The sequence below is a fragment of the Caretta caretta genome, chromosome 1 (assembly GCF_965140235.1).
Source record: "Caretta caretta isolate rCarCar2 chromosome 1, rCarCar1.hap1, whole genome shotgun sequence".
In the NCBI taxonomy this organism is placed as follows: domain Eukaryota; kingdom Metazoa; phylum Chordata; order Testudines; family Cheloniidae; genus Caretta; species Caretta caretta.
The window spans coordinates 212,703,234-212,723,389 of record NC_134206.1 but is presented as its reverse complement, the minus strand read 5'-3'; the positions used below and the strand labels follow the sequence as shown (position 1 = coordinate 212,723,389).

The following is a 20,156-nucleotide window of genomic DNA, read 5'->3' as shown; positions in this document are numbered from 1 at the left end:
GCCCCTCATTCAAATCCCAGAGTACCTACATTCTCCACAAATGTGGTGTTCCCTCACTTTTATTGTTGAAAATTAATGACATCAGAAATGCAGAATCATGAGGCTGAGGCTATGTCTACACTTTAAATGCTACAGGTCTATCTATTTCTCCCACCACAGGTCCCTTTTATCAGCCTCTAAATCCAAGAAAGCACCTGGAGGTCTAAACTTAAAATGCCACTGTGCTTCTTCAGTGTGGACCCTTACTACAGCCATGGGAGGGGTTCTCCCATTACTGCAGTAAATCCACCTCCCCGACAGGTGGTACCTAGGGTAACAGAAGAATTCTTCCATCAATCTAGTGCTGCCTACACAGGGACTTGGGTCAGCTTAACTACATCAGTCAGGGGTTTCACATCCCTGAGCGATGTAGCTGGGTCAGTCTAATTTTCTACTGTAGACCAACCCTGAGTTATAGAGGCCTTTACACTCAAGAATTGTGCAGCTTCTTAAATTTCCTGCATCAATAATATATTGTGCCCCTCATTTTGGGTCTTTGTCACACATTGGCCCTATCTAGACTAGAAGAATAAATTGTGTTTAAGAATACTTTAGCCAACATCTTTTAACTTATACATTGTTAAACACTATCTTTTAAGAAGACACAGTTTAACACCTTTAAAAACATGTTACCTTGTGGTGGTCAACCCTAGGATCCCGCTAACAGTGTTAAACACACCTAAACTAGTGTGTAAACACGTTAGTTAAATCATCTCTGCTACCACATTTTTAAACACAACCTATTTTCCTAAACTAGACAGAACCATTGCATCTGATGCTTGGGTCTTGGCAGGTTGAGAGGTATACGTGTAGCCCCACACCTACATGCCTGCTGTTCCAGTTCTGAACCCCCTTCACTCTGCTGCCTCTCAGTGCCGGCCTACAGCACTCCCTGCTGGGCCTGTAAGACTGGATGTTTAGCAATGTTAACTGGTTTCAAGCCTTCTACTTCCAGGCCTAAGATGTGTGGTATGGGGGAATCATGATTTTCTCAAATTTATCTCATGCAAGGTGGTCTCCTCAAGGCAGAGCCACAAGGATTACAGGATTACCAGTAGGGGAGGAGATAACCAGAACTCCCTTCTGCCTTACATTCAGTGGGGAGTGCCCTCTTTCCCAGGAAGCAGCACTAGGATCCAGACTGGACAAAGACTCACTCAGAAACACAGGGGGACATTTTCAAAGCAGCTTTTATTCACAAGCACAAAAACCAAAGATGCACAAAGAAGCCAGCTGCTGCAGAGCTTCCAGGAAGCAGGTGGCTCTTCTGACCAGTTGCAGCACACTGATGATAATGGTGGAGAACAGTCCTGGAATACAGCTAGCCGAAAACTCTCACACACTGAGTGTCATGCAACCTCGACCAGGAAGGCCAGCAGAGGATTCCAGTTTCAGGAGGCAGCCACACCCCCTGTCCCAGCCCCATGTGGGGGCAGTGTCATTGGAGGCAGGAACATGGCTTTTAGCTTCCCGGACATGTTTGCAATCTCTGGATCCTGGGACTCATAAGATTTTATCAGTCTGGCAAATTTCAGGACCCCTAAGAGAGAGAAGGGGGAGAAAGAAAACAACTCAGAACAAATCTAACTGGTGACAAGATTCCACAGATGGCAGGTTTACCAAGGATACCATCCTGTGGCCAGACAAAGGAGCTGCAGCTGTAGGTGGAGAATCCTGTGCATAGAACCAACAGCTAAACTGAGATTTTGCTTGCATTGCCCATTCCCCTAGACCCACGTGGCTGTGTGCTCCCTGCCCCAGGAGGGACCCTCAAACACAAAGGGAGGAAAGGGAAACCTGCCACAGCCCAGCTCTGCCCTGCCCTCCCAACCAGGGCAAACCTACCTTCTCCATCATTACTGAAGCCATAGGCTTTGATCACATCCTGCTGGATCTGGGTGGCCACGGGCAGCAGGAACTGCAGCATCTTGCCCATGTCATTGCAGGCGTTATCCCGGGCCTCCTCCATGCGCTGGGCATTCTCCGGGGAGCCGAAAGCCTTGATGACCTCGGCGAGAACCACTAGGGACAGACAGACACAGCAGTGAAAGCCCGCCGCGGCGCCCAAGCCCCCCTCTCCAGGGGCGCGAGCCCTCTCTGCCGGGGGAGCTGAGGAGTCAGGCCCGCACCTGGCCATGGGAGTGGGTTAGGGATGGCGGGGCGGAGGGGGGCGGTGCTCCCGCTCCGCCGGCCATGGAGGGCGCTTCCCCTCTGTGCAATGGGAGAGACGCTGGGTATCGCGCAGCACGCAACTCCGCGCTGCTGCCGCATTTCGCTGGGGGCCGAGAGACGTTTGGGAGGGGGAACAGGGGGACGCCGCTATCCGCCGGCCCCCCCGCGCCCTCACCTTTGACCTGCTCGGCGCCCAGCGAGCCCGGCGGGGGCTGGGCCGGAGTAGCCATGGGGCGCTGCAGGCTGGGCATGGGCGCTCACATCACCGCGCCCTGGCGGCGCAGCAGGCCCCAGCCAGGCCCATGGGCTCGGCCAGGCGGGAGAAGTTGCCTCAGCAGGAGAGCGAGCCTGCCCGCGTCCTGACGTCTAGCGGCTGGGAGGAATCACGGCTGCGGGGGAGGGACCGCGAGGAGACGCCGCAGCAGACGGGGGCCGAGGAAATTGGTCCCCGCTGCACCTCTCCTACGCCCCGCGGAGAGGCCGTCTCTGCACAGCGGCCCACGCCTACTCCCGCCGCCACCCAATGCCAAACGCCCCGCAATCCCCCCCTCCCGCAGCAGCCCCCACTATTGGCCGCGTACGGCGCCCCACCTGACCCCGCCGAGCCCGGGCTGCTTAGTCACACCCTCGTAGCCAGGGACCGCCCGACCCAAAGCCCCCGCGGAAGATCGTGCAACACCCCCCGCCAAGTGCAGCGGAGCACAGCTGGCCTCACCCCCAACTCTGACATTCACCAGCTACAGAGGCTTCCTGGCGGAACAGGAAACCTGCTAGACAAATACTAAAAGAGCTGAAATCACTAAGGGAGCCCGTCCGAGCGCGGGTCCCCACCCCGGCCGCAGAGCGCTATTGCTGAGGGTGACTTGCAAGCCAGGCACGCAACCCTCTTGGCGGCTCTGGACAACGCCCACACAGATGTCGGGGCCCCCAATGCCACGCGGTTCCTATTTTGAGCCCCGCAAAATAGGGCTTTTGAAGAAATCAGCAATATGTAGATGATGTGGTTTCCTATTGGTGTAAACGAAAAGTCGCGCCCCCGGCAGCAATAGCGTGCAGAGAAGGGGAAGAAAGGCAGAAACGTAGAGGAAAGGGGAGGGAGGAAGTAGTTGTCTGGCGCAGCCGCAGACACCCAACGCTGGTTTTCAGACTAGAAGGGAGATTGGGACAAGTGCTAGAGCCCTGGTATGGGCACAGGAGTGCGCTGCCTTTAGCGAATTTATTGCTGCACCAGTAGTGTAAGTCGGGTGGTGCTCTCCGAGTAGACAAAAAGAGATTTTTAGGGGCTATGGGGTACCTGAAAGAGTTGGGGCTAGCCCCACCCCTAAGGGGCGGGGATGCGCTGCGCTCCCTAAAGGAGGAGAACGCAGCTAGGAGGGCAGTCATTTTTTTATATGGCTTTAACAGCACAATGCATCTGCTAACAAATTTAGACAAAGACTTTAAATTTGTTAGCATATGTATTGTGCTGTTAAATTGGTCAGGAGTCCTCAAGATGGTGGGGTCCAGGAGGGAAGGTGTTTAAACAGTGTTTTTGATTCTGTTTCTCTCCATTGGTCTGAATTATCCATGCCATTCATACTGCATCACATCAAGTCCAAATCATTAGAGGTATGCCTCTGCTTGCACTGATCAGAGGATGTTCGGGTTCTGATGTCAGCCCAGTTCTGCAGCCTGACAGGAATTGGTGTTGTCCCCAGTGTACATAGAATTCTTCTTTGCAGCCAAACTAATCTAACATGCATTTTGCTGAATGGAATTGGAGCAGCAAAACAAAGAAAACAAATGCCTCCTTTTCCAGCTTTGTGGGTGAGAGAACTATAAGTGAAGATTATAATGCCGGAAACTGATGACCTTAAACCAGCTACCTCAGGAATCTGCCAAGAATTTTGCTGAAAATATGTCCTTCATCTTAGCAACCGGGCTAAGACTGATCATACATCTGCCTACCTTTATTTGAATGACGCTCCTTCCAATCTGACAGCTGAGGCATTGTCAGTTTCATCTAGAACAGTTTACAAATTTGGAACCTAATTCTGTAAACCCTTAATCATTTGATCAATCCCATTGAAGACAATGGGACTATTTGCATGTCTATGGACCACTTTTGTGGTAAGAGTTTCAGGAGTCTGTTCTGTTCTTATAAAGGAAGTTGAATCTCCCATTGAAATGCAATGTTTAGGTACAATATCATAATGCAGTTTAGGATACAGTTCTACTTAAAAATTGTCTTTTAATAAGTCATACATACGCTGAAATGGCTCCTCACCCAACTCCCATCTTCCATATAAACAGACTGACATATTTTTGGGGAAAGTGAGTAGTTAAACATGTTGATGTTTGTATATACAAACACCCATTTCATCACTGTACTGGAAAATATAGCTGAACTTAATTTTCTATGGAATTTGAAGAAAGTTTAACAGCCCCAATTGTTTTCTGTGTTAATCAGTGTGAACCTGAAAAAATTACATGCCTTCTAAAAGAAAAGAATCAGTCCATACTTACTGAAAAAAAAAATCCTTCCAACTGGTCTTCAGAAGAGTGCTACAAGACACATACATAACCTCATGAGCAGAAGGTGGGGAGGAGACCCTCCCCCATTATGACCAGCAAAACAATAATAATAATTAATAATAAAATCTCAAAGAGGCAGAGGTTCACAGATTTGCAAACCTAAAAATCTGTGTTATGCTTTAAATCACCTCAGCACATACCAGGTCTATGAACATTAAAAAGTAAACTGCAAAGGAACACTGAAGCCCATTAACCTGAATGTGTGCCAGCCAGTATGCCCTCAATGACTAAAGGTGCAGTCACACCTGAATAGCTAAAAATTAACCTTGCCCTTTTAGCTAAAGAGAGTCATGTCACTGGCTCCATCTCTGTTGTTACATAACAGATAACAAAACTCCAGTGGGGCATGGCACTGGAACATAGGGTCTCAGGTACGTGGTGTGATTTTTCAGAATCTCTTTTGGGAATAGTCATCTTGGTATCTGAAGTTTATGAATATTAGCTATGTTTACTACATGTTTGCTCCTGTGGTAATGCTCACAAGATATTTAGCCAGCACATGAAGGGACAAGTCAAGTTGAATGGCCCATTAAGGAACACTTAGCTCACAATGGACCCTGGAAAACACCTGTCTACACTTAATGGACTTTTTGTGAATGTTCTAACTAGAATATGGGTGGGGGTGATGGACATGTAACCAGCCCATGTGATTCCAAACACCATCTTTCACAGTAAGAACAGATTTCCCTTTACTTGGCACTTGGCAGAAGCTAAAAGGCCCTGGCCTGAAAACATATCCACTTTGCCTTTTTCCTGCTCCAGCCTCTGGACTATGAAAATATACTCATGGGAGCATTCTGACCAAGGGACCGAGGACTTTAAGGTAATCTGGAGCCTTCATATTTCCTTGATCCTTTGCAGATGGATTTATGCGTTGGATATAGTACAGAGACTGTTCTAGCCTCATTGATTGCTGATTTCTCCCTTGCAATGAACAAAGATCAGATGTCTGCTTTCTCACATGATCCAGCAGCCTTTGATACTTGTGGTATAAGTAATGTAGGCTTTGCTTGATTGGTTTTGTTCTTTCCTTTCCAAATGTCAAATCCTGTTCCCGTTGAACTCCATAGCAAAACTCCTTTTGATCTCAATGGGAACAGGATTTGGCCCCAAGAGATCAGTGAATGTGATTTTAATCAATTGCTTATTTGTCCAGAGGCAGTTCACATGCATGTTCTGCCAGGCTGATTTTGATTGCCTCTCCTATATGTCATGCTGAGGAAAATAATAAAACAATTTGGGCTGGAGTTCTATCAAGATGTACATGGCACACACGCAGTTCTATGCTTCTTTTCTATCAAACCCAGATGCTTTCCTAATGCCTGGTGGAGAGCAATACTTAGAGAAAGGCAACCGGGGAGAAGCTTAGTTTGGGGGAAGCTTACTTTGGACATAAGGGAGGCACTGATAGTATGTTAAGGGAAAGTAGGGGTGATTGTCCTTCCTATTCTTCTTTCATTTAAGAAGTTTTAAGAAGTTTTCAATTTGGGGTGCTGCTGGATCGTCAATGACATCTGGAAGTACAGGTGGCACCAGGAGCCCAAAGCATCATTTTACAACTGCATCTGTTGTAAAATTTTAGACAAGTAAGGGGGCTGTCAAAGGGGATGGGAAGAGCATGGGGGCCCCGGGCTGGGGCCAGGGCGGAGTCACATGGAGGGTCAAGTGGGGAGGTCACGTGCCCTCTCTTATGTCCCTCCCATGAGTGCAAGAAATGATTTCTATTTGCACCACTGCTCTGCAAACTCACAGCAATGTCTAGCATTGAGGTGTGGAGGTACTGCCTCTCAGCTCCTGGACATGCCCCTCTCCTCCATAACCCAGGTTGGCATTAGGGGGTGCTGGTTGCAGAAAGTACAGTAGAATCTCAGAATTACAACTGGCTGGTCAATCACACACCTCATTTGGAACCGGAAATATGCAATCAAGCAGCAGCAGAGTCAGAGACGCTCCCTTCCCCCACCCCAAAAAAAGCAAGTACCCCAGTACTGTGTTAAAAATACACTACTAAAAATAAAGGGAAAGTTAAAAAAAAAAAGCTTTGACAAGGAAGGAAACTGTTTCTGTGCTTATTTCATTTATATTAAGATAGTTAAAAGCAGCATTTTTCTTCTGCATGGTAAAGTTTCAAAGCTGCATTTAGACAATGCTGAGTTGTACATTTTTGAAAGAACAACCATAGTGTTTTGTTCATAGCGAACAACCTCCATTCCTGAGGTGTTCACAAGTCTGAGGTTCTACTGTACTGCTCATACCCCAGACACACTGCATCTGCCAGTACCCCAACCTCATGTTAGGGAGCACTTTCTCCCCTCCCCCAGTTTGGCGTTATGGGCTACTGTGCTCCAGGAGGTGCGACTCTTCATATATTGCCCCATCTCCTAGCAAGCAGGTTGGCATAAAGGGGGTTTTCTGCTGTTAGGGGCAGTGTTGTTCATCATGCCCTGGCCCTGCCTCTTCTCCCCCACACTCTGTTTTGCCACTGGGAGGTGCTGTACTACTTAAGGTATTGCCCTTCATATTCTGGCTATGCCTCAGATTTCTACACTTCTCTAATATTGGGGGTACTTGACTGATGTTGTGTTGCCTTTTGTTCCCTGGCCATCTCCATCTCCTCCACACCACAACCTGGCACTAGGTGCTGCTAAAAGTCTCACCTTTTTTTTCATATCATGCACCTTATCTCAACACCTCAGGCTGGCAGTCATGAGTGCTGTGTTCTCAGAGAAGCTGCCCTTCATATCTTGCACGTCAAATCTTTCTATACCCCCAACTTGCTCCCCCCATTGGGGGCCCTATCTCAGAGGTGTCACTCTTCATGACTGGGCCACATCCCATCTCCCTACACCCCATCCTGGAGCTAGGGCCACTGTGCATCTGGGGGACCATGCTCCATTTTCACACACTGCAGTGCAGTGTGCTGTTTTTCACATCCCCTTACTCCCAGCTCCTTTGAAATGAACACAAGAAAGTCAGTTTCTGGAAGGGTTTTTTGTTTGGTTGCTTTTCTTTTTTAAGAGCTTCATATATATATTTATATATATAAATTATTAGAATGCATGTTGGGGGCTGGGAATGTGGGGGACTTTGGGTATTTTTCCATAGCTTTTTTTAATGTTTTAAGTAAATATATATATGGGGACAGATCGAGATATACAACTGTGAGATCAGACACACATACACACACGGATTGGAGAGTCACAAATCGCAAAACCGCCACGTCTAATGGGATGTGCATGAGTTAAAATACATCAATTGGAATGGGTGAAGGGAAAGGGGCAGCCACCATCTTGAAAACAGTCCCAGGATATCCTGTGTCTCTTGACCACATCAATCCTCCCAAGTGGGCTGGGAGGGAGAGGGACAATTACCATCTCAAAAACAGTCCCATGGTGCTTTGCACCTTCTGGCAATGTTTGTTCCCTCAAGGTGAGAGAAAATACAGCCACCTTCTTGAAAACAGTCCCGTGGTGCTTTGCACCTCATGGCCAGGCCCAGTCCCTCAAGAGTTGTGTGGGAAAGTTACACTGTCCATTCTGAAGAGTTCCAATGGTGCTTGCATCTCTTTGCCACATTCACTCCTGAAAGGGTTTGGAGTGTGGGAAGCAGCACTGCCCATTTTTTGAAGAGTCCCATGATGCCTTGCACTTCTAAGCCATGTCTTACATCAAACAGGGTGGGATGGGGCCAGTTGGAAAAGCAATTCCATCAGGGTTTGAGTGCTTGCCCCTTGGCCATGTTTGCTCACTCAAAAAAGCAGAAGGGGCTGCCACCCTGTGGAGAAAAGTTTCAAGATGCTTTCCACCCTTTTTTTTTTAAATTGAACACAATCACTTTTAAAAGAGAAGATGGAGCAGCAGCCATTTTGAATCCCCATGATTCTTTGTACCACCAGCTCTTTGCAACACCAACTTTGTCTCTTTCAGTGCCTCTTTCAAAGTCCAGCCAGTGCTCCAAGCTTTTTGTTGGTGTTTTACTCCCTACCCTGCTTCTCTCCCCTCCCACACTTTGCTCCTAGGGTGGCTATCTTGTTTTCTCCACCCCTTCTTGTCTTGCACGGTGCTGAGTAGGATCAGGATATATCACTCTACAGCTTCCCCTCCCCCAGGATTTTGTTGGTTGGTTGCTCCCCTGGAAAGGGAGACATGATGATGTCATTGTGAGGGTTGTGGTCCGTTTAAAGGGGTTTGTCACTTTCTTTCTTCAGGTGACTGGGCGAGGCAAGGCAATAGCAGAATGAAGGGAAAAGATGGAGAAAGAGAAAGAGGATTTAATATTGTGAATTGTATTTATTCATTTATTCAAGTCAATTTAGTCCCTGATAAAATTGCTGGCTCAGTAACTGAATCCTTGGTAAACCCCCAGAGCAGTTCAACCCAGTCACTTCTGAACACACACATACTGCTCCCCTGCAATGTGCTCTCCCTGTCCCGGAGACAGCCCCTCACAGAGGAGAGGGGGAATCCAGCTCTGTGGCTCTTTCAGTCCTCTGACAACAAGGAGAACAGTTAGTAGTGCCAATTGTGCTGCCAGCTTTTGTGAAGCAGGCATTTGCTCTTCCTAAGAACAGGGCTGAGACCTCACACACTCATTTAGCATGAGGGCCATAGAAAGCCAACAGATATGAATGACTTTCAGTCACTACCAACCTGGGGCCATAGTGGAACTGTTGCACCCTAGAAGTGAAAGACTCCATATTCCAGTCCCCCCAAACCTGGGATCTGATTGGAATTGGTACCTTGAGGCAGGGGACCTCCTATCCCATTCCCTTATCCCATTAGTTTCCCCATCCTGGGGCCAGATTTGAACCAGTGCCCCACAGGCAAAAGGTTTTATATCCCACTCCCCCGAGCAGTGGGTTCTACACACCTGTAATAATCCTCCTGTGTAGGGAGTGGCACTCCATGCAGAGGGTGATGGGCGTGAAGCCATTGCTGCTGCTCCAGAGCCAGACGCTGCAGCTCTGCTGACTGTGCATGCATGGCCTGGAGCTGATGAGCTGCGGACATGGGAGCAGAGAGAGATCCTGGCAGGTCCCTGTAGGGGGCAGCTACAACCAAAGAAAAGCAAGAAAAAGAACACATCATGTCATATTATCAGTCCCATCATCATCCACTCCTCCCTGACTCAATCATGCCCCACTAGTAGAGCTCCACCAATGTTGCTCAATCCAGACTTATTGCACCCCCCAGTCCAGTAGTCCAACCCTGGGTTCTCCTCTCACAGCTCCGCCAGTGCCTTTCAATCCTGACCTGTCAGCACCCTGATTTTCCAGGCCTGATGTGACAGCACCACACAGCTATTAATGCACCTTAGTCTCTCACTGTTATCCCAGTTCTGCTCCCTCTAGCTGTGTTGATGCCCTTCAGTCCTGCCCCACAGCTCCCTCCAGTGTTCTTACCAAAAAGTTGGTGGCGCAGCACCTCATTCTCATGTAGAGGGTGAGGAAGGAGTGGGTTGGGGATGGTACCAGCTGGGTATGGGATCCGAGTGAGATGCGACCCCGAGGCCAATGGGTCAATAAGGGGGTGAACAGAGGCTGAGGCTGGGGAGAGAAGATATCCATAGGTACTCTGGGCTACGGAAGTAGTGGAAGAAAGTGAGAAACAAAGGGGGAAGGAGAGAGAGACACACAGCCAGGCTGTTCTGTACTAGGAGCAGAACCAGGTCAAGGTCACCTGATAACAGCTAATCACTTTTAGTCCCATTTGTTTCTGTATTTGTTCCCTGTATCCACACTAGCTCACAGAAAACTGTTCTGTAAGGCCACATGCAACACCCTCCTCTGCAACCATCACTGGAGTTTGGCATTTGGGCACTTCCAGTACCCTCCAGTTCCAGGCACAGCCCTCTGGAGCAGATATGCAGCATAGGTGTGAGGCCACATATTGCATGCACAACATAAAGCCCAAATGCTGCATGGGCTACATTTAAAAAATGTCCATTCATTTTGGGTGCCTCTGTTTTTGGATGCCCAACATGCAGGCACTCCAGATGGCAAGTACTTTGTACTCATCAGCATGTTACTATTTAGTATGGTAGCTGCCTCTTCTGGATGCACATATCATTATATGGTGTTAGATGCTGGAATGCTGGTCGGAGGTGCAGAAGTAAAAGGGGAATAATGGACATTGATTTGCTCCTGTTATCATTTTGATTGGTTCTAACTGCTTTGAATGGGGCCGTCTGTGGATCTGTGCTGGGGCACAGATCTACACAAACCATCCAGATGCCAAAGCATATGGTCACCAGGTTCCCAACAGATTGGTATGGCTGGCACTGCTGCTTTTGAGTGCTCAAGGGGATATGGCACTTCCTCTCTTTGGTACAATTATTTTCTGGTATTGGGTAGGTGGGGTTTGTTTTCTTGAGCTTGTCATTGCTGAACTTCTCCTTTTCCTTTTCTCCTTTAGGATGCTGAGATATAAATGCCCAGGACCCAACTTTGATGGGAGGACATTCCTCTAGGTCTCTCTGTGTAGCCCAGCCATCAAACTTCCCCTGCAAAGTCATCTCCCAACTTAGGCAATAGGAGACATCAGGAGGTGAGCAGAGAACTGGGATTTCTTTGGGCATAGGGGTGTGTCTGCATCTATAGTTACTAGTGCCCTTGGTTTCACTTTTTCAGGTCAAGGAGTCTGGGAACTGCAGCCAAGACACTGCCCAAATCAGCACCCAGTAAGATAAGAGCAGCCATGTGGTGCTGTATGTGCCCGCTAGCCTCTCTCTGTTGTGCTTGCATTTTCAGGGGCTGAAACACATTGGTCCAAAAGGATAAAGACTTAAAACTTTTAAAAATATTGTACAGAGCGTTCTACACTATTAAACAGCAACATTTAAAAAAATGAAATAAAACTGCATTTGGAATAGGTCTCTATGCCTCTAATAAGATAGAGTTAGGGGGGCTGGGCTGAGCCAAGACTAGCCAAGGCTGCTTAGGCCTATCCTGAATGAGGTGGAGGAGCTAAGCAGAGCTGGGACTACTTGAGTACATGAGTCTAGTGGATGGAGAGCTTCCCATCTGATCCCACCAGTGCTCAGGGCTGTCATTGAGTTGGACATAAGCATTGAGGGACGGCACTGAGAGGGCCAAGACAGCCCGTTAAGTGGCGCTGCCTGCGCCTTCCTTCTACACTAGCACTGAGCCTGTGCAGGCTGAGCCGATTCTAAGACTTGCTCAAAAGCTAAAACCAGAGCTGGAAGCACCTACATTTTCTGGCGTACACAAGAGAACCAGTAGGAAAATGAGTCAATGAGACAATCTACAGGGGGAAAGAGAACACTGGAAGCTGGGGATCCCACCCTGAGCCCTTGCACTCCCCTCACCTGCATGAATGGCGTCCTGCTGGTGCAGATGGAGATGGGAGTGGATGTGCGAGTGCTGGTGATGATGGGGCGTCACATTGAGCATCTGCAGTCGGGCCAGGGGGTCATTGCTCAGGGCAGCTACCCGCTCTGCATGTTGCCGCTCAGCCGCCAGTCGCTCGGCATATGACATATCAGGACGCAGGGCTGGGCCGGTGGCGAGTGCCAGCCGCTCCCGCTCCAGGTGGCCCAGCCCTGGGTGGAAGGGGAAAGCAGGGTGCAGGCCAGGGGCTGCTTGCAGAGCCAGCCCCCCATGGCGCGGGAAAGGATCCATGGCAGCAGCAGGCACAGCATGGAGCTGCTCCAACTCAGCTGGCTTGACTTCAAAACCAGGCTTGAGACGCTCCCGCAGGTCCCGGTCCCTCAGGTCTCGTTCCCGGGCCTCCCGTTCCCTCAGCTCCCGTTCCCGTGTGGCTGGATCACTGCTGTAGATGGCTGGCACATTATAGCCCAGCAGGCTGGGGTCAACAGCACCCAGCGGCACATAGAAGGGGTGATTGCGGTTGCTGGGGGACATGACATGGGGCCGAGCATACTCGCTGAGCGTGCGCAGAGCTGGAGTGTCGGGGCCTAGGTACGGCGGGACGGTAGCCACGGCACTGCCTTGCTCAAAGGATGGGCGGTGAGCGACAGGGCCGAGAGATGAGCACTCCACTGGCCGGCCCTCTTGAGCCATCTTCTGCAAGAGAGCAGAGAAGCTTGTCAGTGTTGGAGGCTAACAAGAGCCTCCCCCAGCAGGGGGCACTGTGATTCCCTAAACATCACCCCTTGCTCAGCCCCATTCTCCCCAGTGCGGTCACTGCAACACCTACCACACTTCTCTCCAACTCTCTCTCCTTTTCTCTCTCTCTCTCCTTCTCCCTCTCCCGCTCCCTCTCTCGCTCCTTCTCCTCCCGGGCCTTCTGTTCAGCCTCCCTGCGGACCTTCTCTACTAGATCCGCCCGTTTCTTGGCCAGTTTGGAGCCATCCAGGGGCACAAAGTAAAGGTCTGTACGGGAGCAGGAGTTGAAGCCACGATCTAGGTGTTTGTTGAACCTGTGGAGAAGAACAGAGGCATAAGTGTCAGAGTGTGAGAGAGATGGAGGACTGGGGGAATAGTGGGGGCTGGCACAGCCTGGAAATGTATCGAGGAAGGTGGCGGTGTGCAGGGATCTTGGAGCCAGTGAGGGCTGTGGAGAGTAGCTGTGCCCCACACACCTGATACACCCCTTGCCTTGCTGTGTCCCCTCCCCCCGCAGTCCCCTCTGTGCAGGGTGACTACCCATCCCTTATTTTAAGGGACCATCCCTAGACTTACTCATACTACAAATTAATGAAATAAGGAAGGACAGGCTGAATCAATCTTAGCAGAGCAGCTTCAAAGTAACTGTTGATTAGACCCTGTTTTCAATGTAGAATTCAGCCTGAAGAAACCTAATCTTTTAAGTAGGGCTGTAGATTAATCGCAGTTAACTCACACTATTATCTCAAACAAATTAATTGTGATTAAAAAAATTAATGCGATTAATCACAGTTTTAATTGCACTGTTAAACAATAGAATACCAATTGAAATTTATTAAATATTTTGGATGTTCTTCTACATTTTCATATATATTGTATTCTGTGTTGTAATTGAAATCAAAGTGTACATTATTTTTGATTACAAATATTTGCACTGTAAAAATGATAAAAGAAACAGTATTTTTCAATTCACTTCATTCAAGTACTGTAGTACAATCTCTTTATTGTGAAAGTGCAACTTACAAATGTAGATTTTTTTGGTTACATCACTGCACTCTTTTGAGTACAAAACAATGTAAAACTTCACAGCCTCCAAGTCCACTCATTGCTACTTCTTGTTCAGCCAACTGCTAAGACAAACAAGTGTGTTTACATTTACAGGAGATAATGCTGCCTTCTTCTTATTTACAATGTCACCAGAAAGTGAGAACAGGCATTCGCATGACACGTTTGTAGCTGGCATTGCAAGATATTTACATGCTAGATATGCTAGACATCTGTATGCCCCTTCATGCTTCAGCCACCATTCCAGAGGACATGCTTCCATGCTGGTGACACTTGTTAAAAAAAAAAAATGCATTAATTAAATTTGTGACTGAACTCCTTGGGGGAGAATTGTATGTCACCTGCTCTGTTTTACCCACATTCTGACATATATTTCATGTAATAGTAGTCTCGGACGATGACCCTGCACATGTTCATTTTAAGAACACTTTCACTGCAGATTTCACAAAACACAAAGAAGGTACCAATGTGAGATGTCTAAAGATAGCTACAGCACTCGACCCAAGGTTTAAGAATCTGAAGTGCCTTCCAAAATCTGAGAGGGATGAGCATATCAGAAGTCTTAAAAGAGCAACACGCCAATGCAGAAACTACAGAACCCAAACCACCAAAAAGAAAATCAACCTTCTGCTGGTGGCATCTGACTCAGATAATGAAAATGAACATGCATCGGTCCGCACTGCTTTGGATTGTTATCAAGTAGAACCCGTCATCAGCATGGAAGCATTTCTTCTGGAATGGTGGTTGAAGCATGAAGGGACATATGAATCTTTAGCACATCTGGCACGTAAATATCTTGCACCACTGGCTACAACAGTGCCATGAGAACGCCTGTTCTCACTTTCAGGTGACATTGTAAACAAGAAGCGGGCAGCATTATCTCCTCCAAAGGTAAACAAACTTGTTTGGCTGAGGTATTGGCTGAACAAGAAGCAGGAATGAGTGGACTTGCAGGCTCTAAAATTTCACATTGTTTTATTTTTGAATGCAGGGGTTTTTTTGTACATAATTCTACATTTGCAAGTTCAACTTTCATGATAAAGAGATTGCACTACAGTACTTGTATTAGGTGAATTGAAAAACACTATTTCTTTTGTTTTTTACCATACAAATATTTGTAATAAAAATAAATATAAAGTGAGCATTGTACACTTTGTATTCTGTGTTGTAATTGAAATCAATACATTGAAAATGTAGAAAACATCCAAAAATATTTAAATAAATGGTGTTCTATTATTAACAGTGCGATTAATCGCATGATTAATCATGATTAATCACGATTAATTTCTTTAATTGCTTGACAGCCCTACTTTTAAAAAAAACTAACCACAAAGCTCAAAAAAATTTCTTTTTTGGTATTGTCTTAAGACTGCACTGAATTGCGCACCTGAAATCAAAAATCTTGGATGTGGCTTCATGTTTGAGACTGTTGTTAAAACATACTAAACATTCAGAAGTTTCTCGACCCCAGACCTGTTTTTGTACTTGTAACACAGGTAAGGAAATGCGAGGAAGAATTTAGAAAACTTCTGGAAAGGGAAAGGTTCATTAATGACTAAGTAAATAGCAAATGCTTGCCACATATGGGCACTAGTATGTTATAGCAAAGAGGGTTCAGTGAATACTGTGTGCAGGGGAAAGGGTGGGACTTCGAAACATGGTAGCCAGCTCCTTCTTCCAGTTTCTAAAACTTATGGAATTTATTATGTCCATTTCTACCTCAAATGCAGCAGCAGAAAGAATATTTTTCTTGTGTAAAAAGACTTGCTAAATATTGATTCTGTTAAGGCTGAGCTTCAAATTAAAGTGTATTTCAATTGTACATGTAAAGAGTTTTATGAATTGATTTCAGAACAAACATGTATTGAAATGTATGAAAACTGATAAGAAGCACCATTTTAAACAGCACACTGAAGCTTATGATATTTGTATTGTATACATGAGGACATTAGAAACATTCACTTGAGAGACAAATACATGATATGCTAAGGGAAATGGTGTTTCCTAAAATGTCCCTTAAAATAAAGTGTTGTCCCTTATTTTTCATATGGTTTTCACTTACTTGCATCCAGCACCCTACCTCTGTGGCTCAATCTCCTTTCCCAAACATACAGGGTGAGATTCTCATCCCCTCTCCCACCACTGTATGCCACTGTGGCAGCTTACAGGTACCATAAACCAAAAAGCCAGGGGAAAATTCCCGGGTATAGGCACTGTGTAGGTCTGCAACTATCCCTCCCAACCCCTGTGCAAATTGCGTTGCTCTAATTTATGCTGGGGGCTGCAGCGACCCAGCCCTTCCTGGATGCCCAGCAAAAAGGCCCACCCTCCGGATAGGTCACTCTCTTTGACTCCAGTGGGGGTTACTTGTTGCTGCAGGCCCTGGAAAACTGCCCTCCCTTCCTCCCTCCCCTTCTTTCTCTGTCTCCATGTTCCTCCTTCTGTCTTATTTTTCCCTCTCTGTCTCGTTCTTCCCTGCTCACCTGGCTGACTGGCTGGCATGACTTGGTACGTCCACCACTTTGGGGGCTGGTGAGGGACTCCGTGCCGGCGGCATTGGGCTCTCTGGGGGCTCGTACTCCTCTGACGGCTCTTGCTTGATCTGTGCAGCGCTCAGTGGTAGCGGTGGTAGGGGGGGAGCAGGGGCTCCCATACCGCCAGGCAATGGGGGGCCAGTGGGAGCAGGTGAGGGGGCCTTGTAGCTGCCAGCTGCCGGGGAAGAGGTCATCCTGTACCCAGGGGGCGTGGCTGCACGGAATGATGAAGCAGAGGAAGAAGGGGGTGAGCCCGGCTTGTAGGGAGCTGGGGGCTGAAATGTGGGGGCAGGTGAGCCTGCCCGCTTCCCGTAGGGGGCCACAGTGGAGGGAGGAGCAGGGGGTGACACCGTCTTGTAGGGGGCTGAGGAGGAGGCCATGGTGGCTATGACGGTGGAAAGAGTGACAGAGGCAGAGGTGACCGGCGGGCCAGCTCCATGCGCAGGTGAGGGTGGAGGTGGTGGAGGGAAGGCATAGGCAGCAGGACTCTGCCCTTGGGGGTGAGCACAGACACCTGGGTATGTCCCCTGGGAAGAGGAGGAGGAGGAAGAGGAGGCTGAAGGAGCCTGGCTGTATGTGGCCTGGCTGTGGGGTGGGTAGAGACGTAGCCCATAGGCAACATGCGAAGGGTGATGAGTGCCTGACTCCAAGGGGTGGGAGTAACCTCCAGGTGGCTGGGGAGGAGTTGCTGTGGCTGGGGAGACCCCCCCTCCAGTGCCATGGCCATGGTGGTGCTGCTGTGGTGGCTGTTGGGAGGGCTGGCCAGGGAAGGAGGCAGTGGGGTGGGAGCTGGTGTTGCCCAGGGGGCGGCCATAGGGTGGTGGTCCCTGGCTCCACACAGGCTGGGAGGGCAGGGAGGGCTGGGTGTACTTGGGGGGCTGGCTGGAGACGGAGAGGCCACTAGGTGGGGGGAAGGCGTGGGCATACGAGGCACTGTAGCTGGGCAGGGCCTGGGCAGGGGGAGGTGGAGGGTACTGAGCAGAGGAGCTGGGTGGAGGGGGGGCATAGGGGTAACGTGAGGGGGGTGGGGCAGGTGCCTTGTCCTGCCCCATCCCGTGGGGCGATGGGAGGTGCCCACTCAATGCCTGCCCCACCATCCCAGGCGAGTTGGAGTTGGTGGACGCATTATTCAGTGGGCGCAGGGCTGGTGGGGGAGGCAGGTTGGCTGTGACATGGGGGAAGGAGGGGGCAGAAGCTGGGGGTGCTGCCAGGGAGTTGCCTGGGGGAGTCTTCTGAGGGGGTAGACCCCCTGCCACAGAGGCCAGGGAGATGGGTGTAGTGGGTGGTGGGTTGTGCTTGGCACCAAGAGTCTGTTCACGTCCTCCCGGCACTGGGAGCCCCCCCCCTCCAGTAGTGGCTTTGGGCCCCCCCTGGACCACATTGGCTGAGGGATAAAGAGGAGCATGTGCAGCAGAGGAAGAGGAGGCAGGTGCTGGTGGTGCCTGGGCCTGGAAAATCCTTGAAGCCTGAGTCTCAAGTTGAGAGTGGTAGCCACCTGCAGGGGCCTGAGGGTGGACCTCGCCTGCTAGGTTGAAAGCTGACTCTGGTGGACGGGCTAGGCTGTCAATTGGAGGGATGGGTGGGGGACTCTGGGGGAACAGTGAGGGATGACGGTAGGAGTGGGAAGGCCCTTGGGACAGCACAGAGGATGAGTCTGAGTCATTCTCCACGCTGCCTGGGCTGTAGACACTGGGCGAGGTGCTCCGGTTATCCTGGTCAATGTCCCGTGGGTCACTGCTCATCTCATCATTGAAGCTGTGGCCATCAAGGCTGTCAACATCCGAGGGAGACTGGGGACATGGTAGCTCCTGAGATAGAGAGAGGAGGAGATATCAGACAGACCCCAGAGGATGAGCAAAAAAGTTAACCCTTTCTGAGCCCCAGAGATTCTCCTTTCTGAAGTTCTCAGCCCCTCGCTATAGGAGCTGAGAAGGAAGGTCACCCTTTTCTGACACCCCTCACATGTAGTCCCCAGTGACTCTCCTCTCTGGAGCTCTCCGAGGGCACCAAAGGAGGCTCTGAGATGCTCCTCCTATGTGCCTATGTGGTTCCTTCATATTACGTTTGTTGTGTAAAGAGCAAGAGACCCAACAGGGACTGAGGAGTTTCCTCCTCTGAGTCCTCATCTCAGGCTCTCTGCAGACCCAGGCAGACAACACTGCATAGTTACACTCGGGTCACGTTTAAAAGGTCATCTCTGTAAGCAGAAGGGCAAGAAACTTACTTCTCCAAAAAATGAAAGCGGAGATTCTGGAAAATGTGAATATGTTCTGCAGGCCACACTAATACATCATGCAGGCCAGATGTCTGATATCTCTGTTACACAGGAAGCATGGTCTTGTAGTTAAGGTATTGGACTGGGACTTGGGAGATCTGAAATAAATCCCTTGCTCTGACACAGACTCCCTGTGTGACACTGGTCCAGTCACTTCATCTCTCTGCGGCTCCGTTTCCTATCTGTAAAATGGTATTAGTATTCTGTGGATTGCAGTTGTGTGTAGAGACCCCATTATGGATCAGGACCCGCAATGTGCTAGGTGCTCTACTCACATATAACAAGAAGGTCCTGCTCCAAAGAGCTTAAAAATCCTGCACCTGTCTTGTCTATTTAGAGGTAAGCTCTTTGGAGCACAGCTTTTTCTTACTGCGTGTTTGTACAGTGCCTACAGCAATGGGCCCAATCTTGGTTGGGGTTTCTAGACACCACTGAAATGCAAACAATAATAAGGAGAGGGAAAGGACTTGGCAAAGATCATACAGTGAGTCGGGGAAAGAGCTGAGAATAGAAAGCAGGAGTCTTGATTCCCAGTCCCCTCTGCTCTAAACTGTTAGGCCCTAGAGCCCTCCCAGAGCCAGGAAGAGAATTCATGAGTGTTAATGCCAGTCCCCTCATATAACCACTTAACTAGAATCACTGTAGGGCAGTTCCAGACAGTCCAGACACACAATCAGTATCCCTGAATTGACAAAGCAGCAAGCTAGCTCATCACATCCAGGGCTGCGTGGAGGTCCTAGACTAGCTGGCTGAGGCAGACCTAAATCCAGCAAGTGATGATTTGTGGCCAGCACGGTCTCAACCCCCGAGGACGAGCTGGATGGAAGGCATGCTAGACGTGACAGGGATATCCAACCACCTCCTGCCCCAGAAAGGGAAGTGCTCGGACTGGGCCAACCCCCTGAAATGTGGGAGGAAGCCTATTCATGGGTGAGGACTGTCTCCTCTTGCTTGGTAAAGCCTGTCAGCCCACAACCAACCAGGACTGGCCTTACCATGAGGCGAACTGAGGCGGCTGCCTCAGGTGCCAGACTGGAGGGGGAGAGTGGTGTGGGACTGCACCACTTGGACTCAGAGTGTAGAAAATTGTGTCTGCTGCTGGTGCATATGTATTCTCTCTGCTCTAGATGCACAGAGATGGTGGAGTGCTGTGCTGGAGGAAGAAGGGCACAAGAGACATAACAGGCAGGCAGGAGAAAAGGTGAGAGGGAATAAGAGAAAGCAACAGGAGCTGCAGGGAGAGAGAGGAGAAGGAGCCTCTTATGTGCCTCTTTAGCACCCCCAGGAGCATGGACTGATTAACACCAGCTTCTCAGGGAACTTCCTGTTTCCTGCTGCTTCCCTGAACCCACTTGAGGAGAACAGGCTGTCAACTGAAGTAGCAGGAGCCAGTTAGGCCCTTAAGACGCTG

At 49.1% G+C, this 20,156-nt stretch overlaps 2 protein-coding genes, 1 long non-coding RNA gene and 1 other non-coding gene across 12 annotated transcripts in view; 1 reads left to right on the top strand and 3 right to left on the bottom strand.

The window, feature by feature from the left end:
* Window positions 1-1,211: 1,211 nt before the first annotated feature.
* C1H12orf57 (chromosome 1 C12orf57 homolog) lies at window positions 1,212-3,164 on the bottom strand. 5 transcript variants are annotated; one of them, XM_048821226.1, is made up of 3 exons: window positions 3,043-3,164; window positions 1,885-2,061; window positions 1,212-1,579 (listed from the first exon to the last, which is right to left on the bottom strand). In XM_048821226.1, the coding sequence occupies exons 2-3, from the start codon at window positions 2,006-2,008 to the stop codon at window positions 1,431-1,433; spliced, it is 273 nt and encodes a 90-aa protein (XP_048677183.1). In that variant the 5' UTR covers window positions 2,009-2,061; window positions 3,043-3,164; the 3' UTR covers window positions 1,212-1,430. The 5 variants fall into 5 exon arrangements, with proteins under 5 accessions (XP_048677183.1, XP_048677164.1, XP_048677173.1 ...); XM_048821207.2 differs by lacking the exon at window positions 3,043-3,164 and adding an exon at window positions 2,927-3,034; XM_048821216.1 differs by lacking the exon at window positions 3,043-3,164 and adding an exon at window positions 2,803-2,926.
* On the bottom strand, window positions 2,953-3,013 carry LOC125630744 (U7 small nuclear RNA). The gene has a single exon (XR_007354783.1). It is a non-coding gene; the product is annotated as a U7 small nuclear RNA (small nuclear RNA).
* A 36-nt stretch (window positions 3,165-3,200) lies between the features above and the next one.
* On the top strand, window positions 3,201-11,487 carry LOC142069310 (uncharacterized). The gene is made up of 3 exons (XR_012665068.1): window positions 3,201-3,446; window positions 11,199-11,330; window positions 11,414-11,487. It is a non-coding gene; the product is annotated as an uncharacterized LOC142069310 (long non-coding RNA).
* ATN1 (atrophin 1) overlaps window positions 7,762-20,156 on the bottom strand; it is a 69,503-nt gene continuing 57,108 nt past the window's right edge. For 4 of the 5 annotated variants that reach the window (XM_075119869.1, XM_075119874.1, XM_075119880.1 and 1 more), the window contains 6 exons: window positions 16,420-18,278; window positions 12,963-13,185; window positions 12,112-12,829; window positions 10,187-10,363; window positions 9,655-9,835; window positions 7,762-8,996 (listed from right to left, as the gene is read on the bottom strand). In XM_075119869.1, the coding sequence (XP_074975970.1) occupies window positions 8,963-8,996; window positions 9,655-9,835; window positions 10,187-10,363; window positions 12,112-12,829; window positions 12,963-13,185; window positions 16,420-18,278 (3,192 nt within the window). In that variant the 3' untranslated portion in view covers window positions 7,762-8,962. The remainder of the gene's footprint in view (window positions 8,997-9,654; window positions 9,836-10,186; window positions 10,364-12,111; window positions 12,830-12,962; window positions 13,186-16,419; window positions 18,279-20,156) is intronic. The other variant, XM_048820748.2, reaches the window with a different exon arrangement.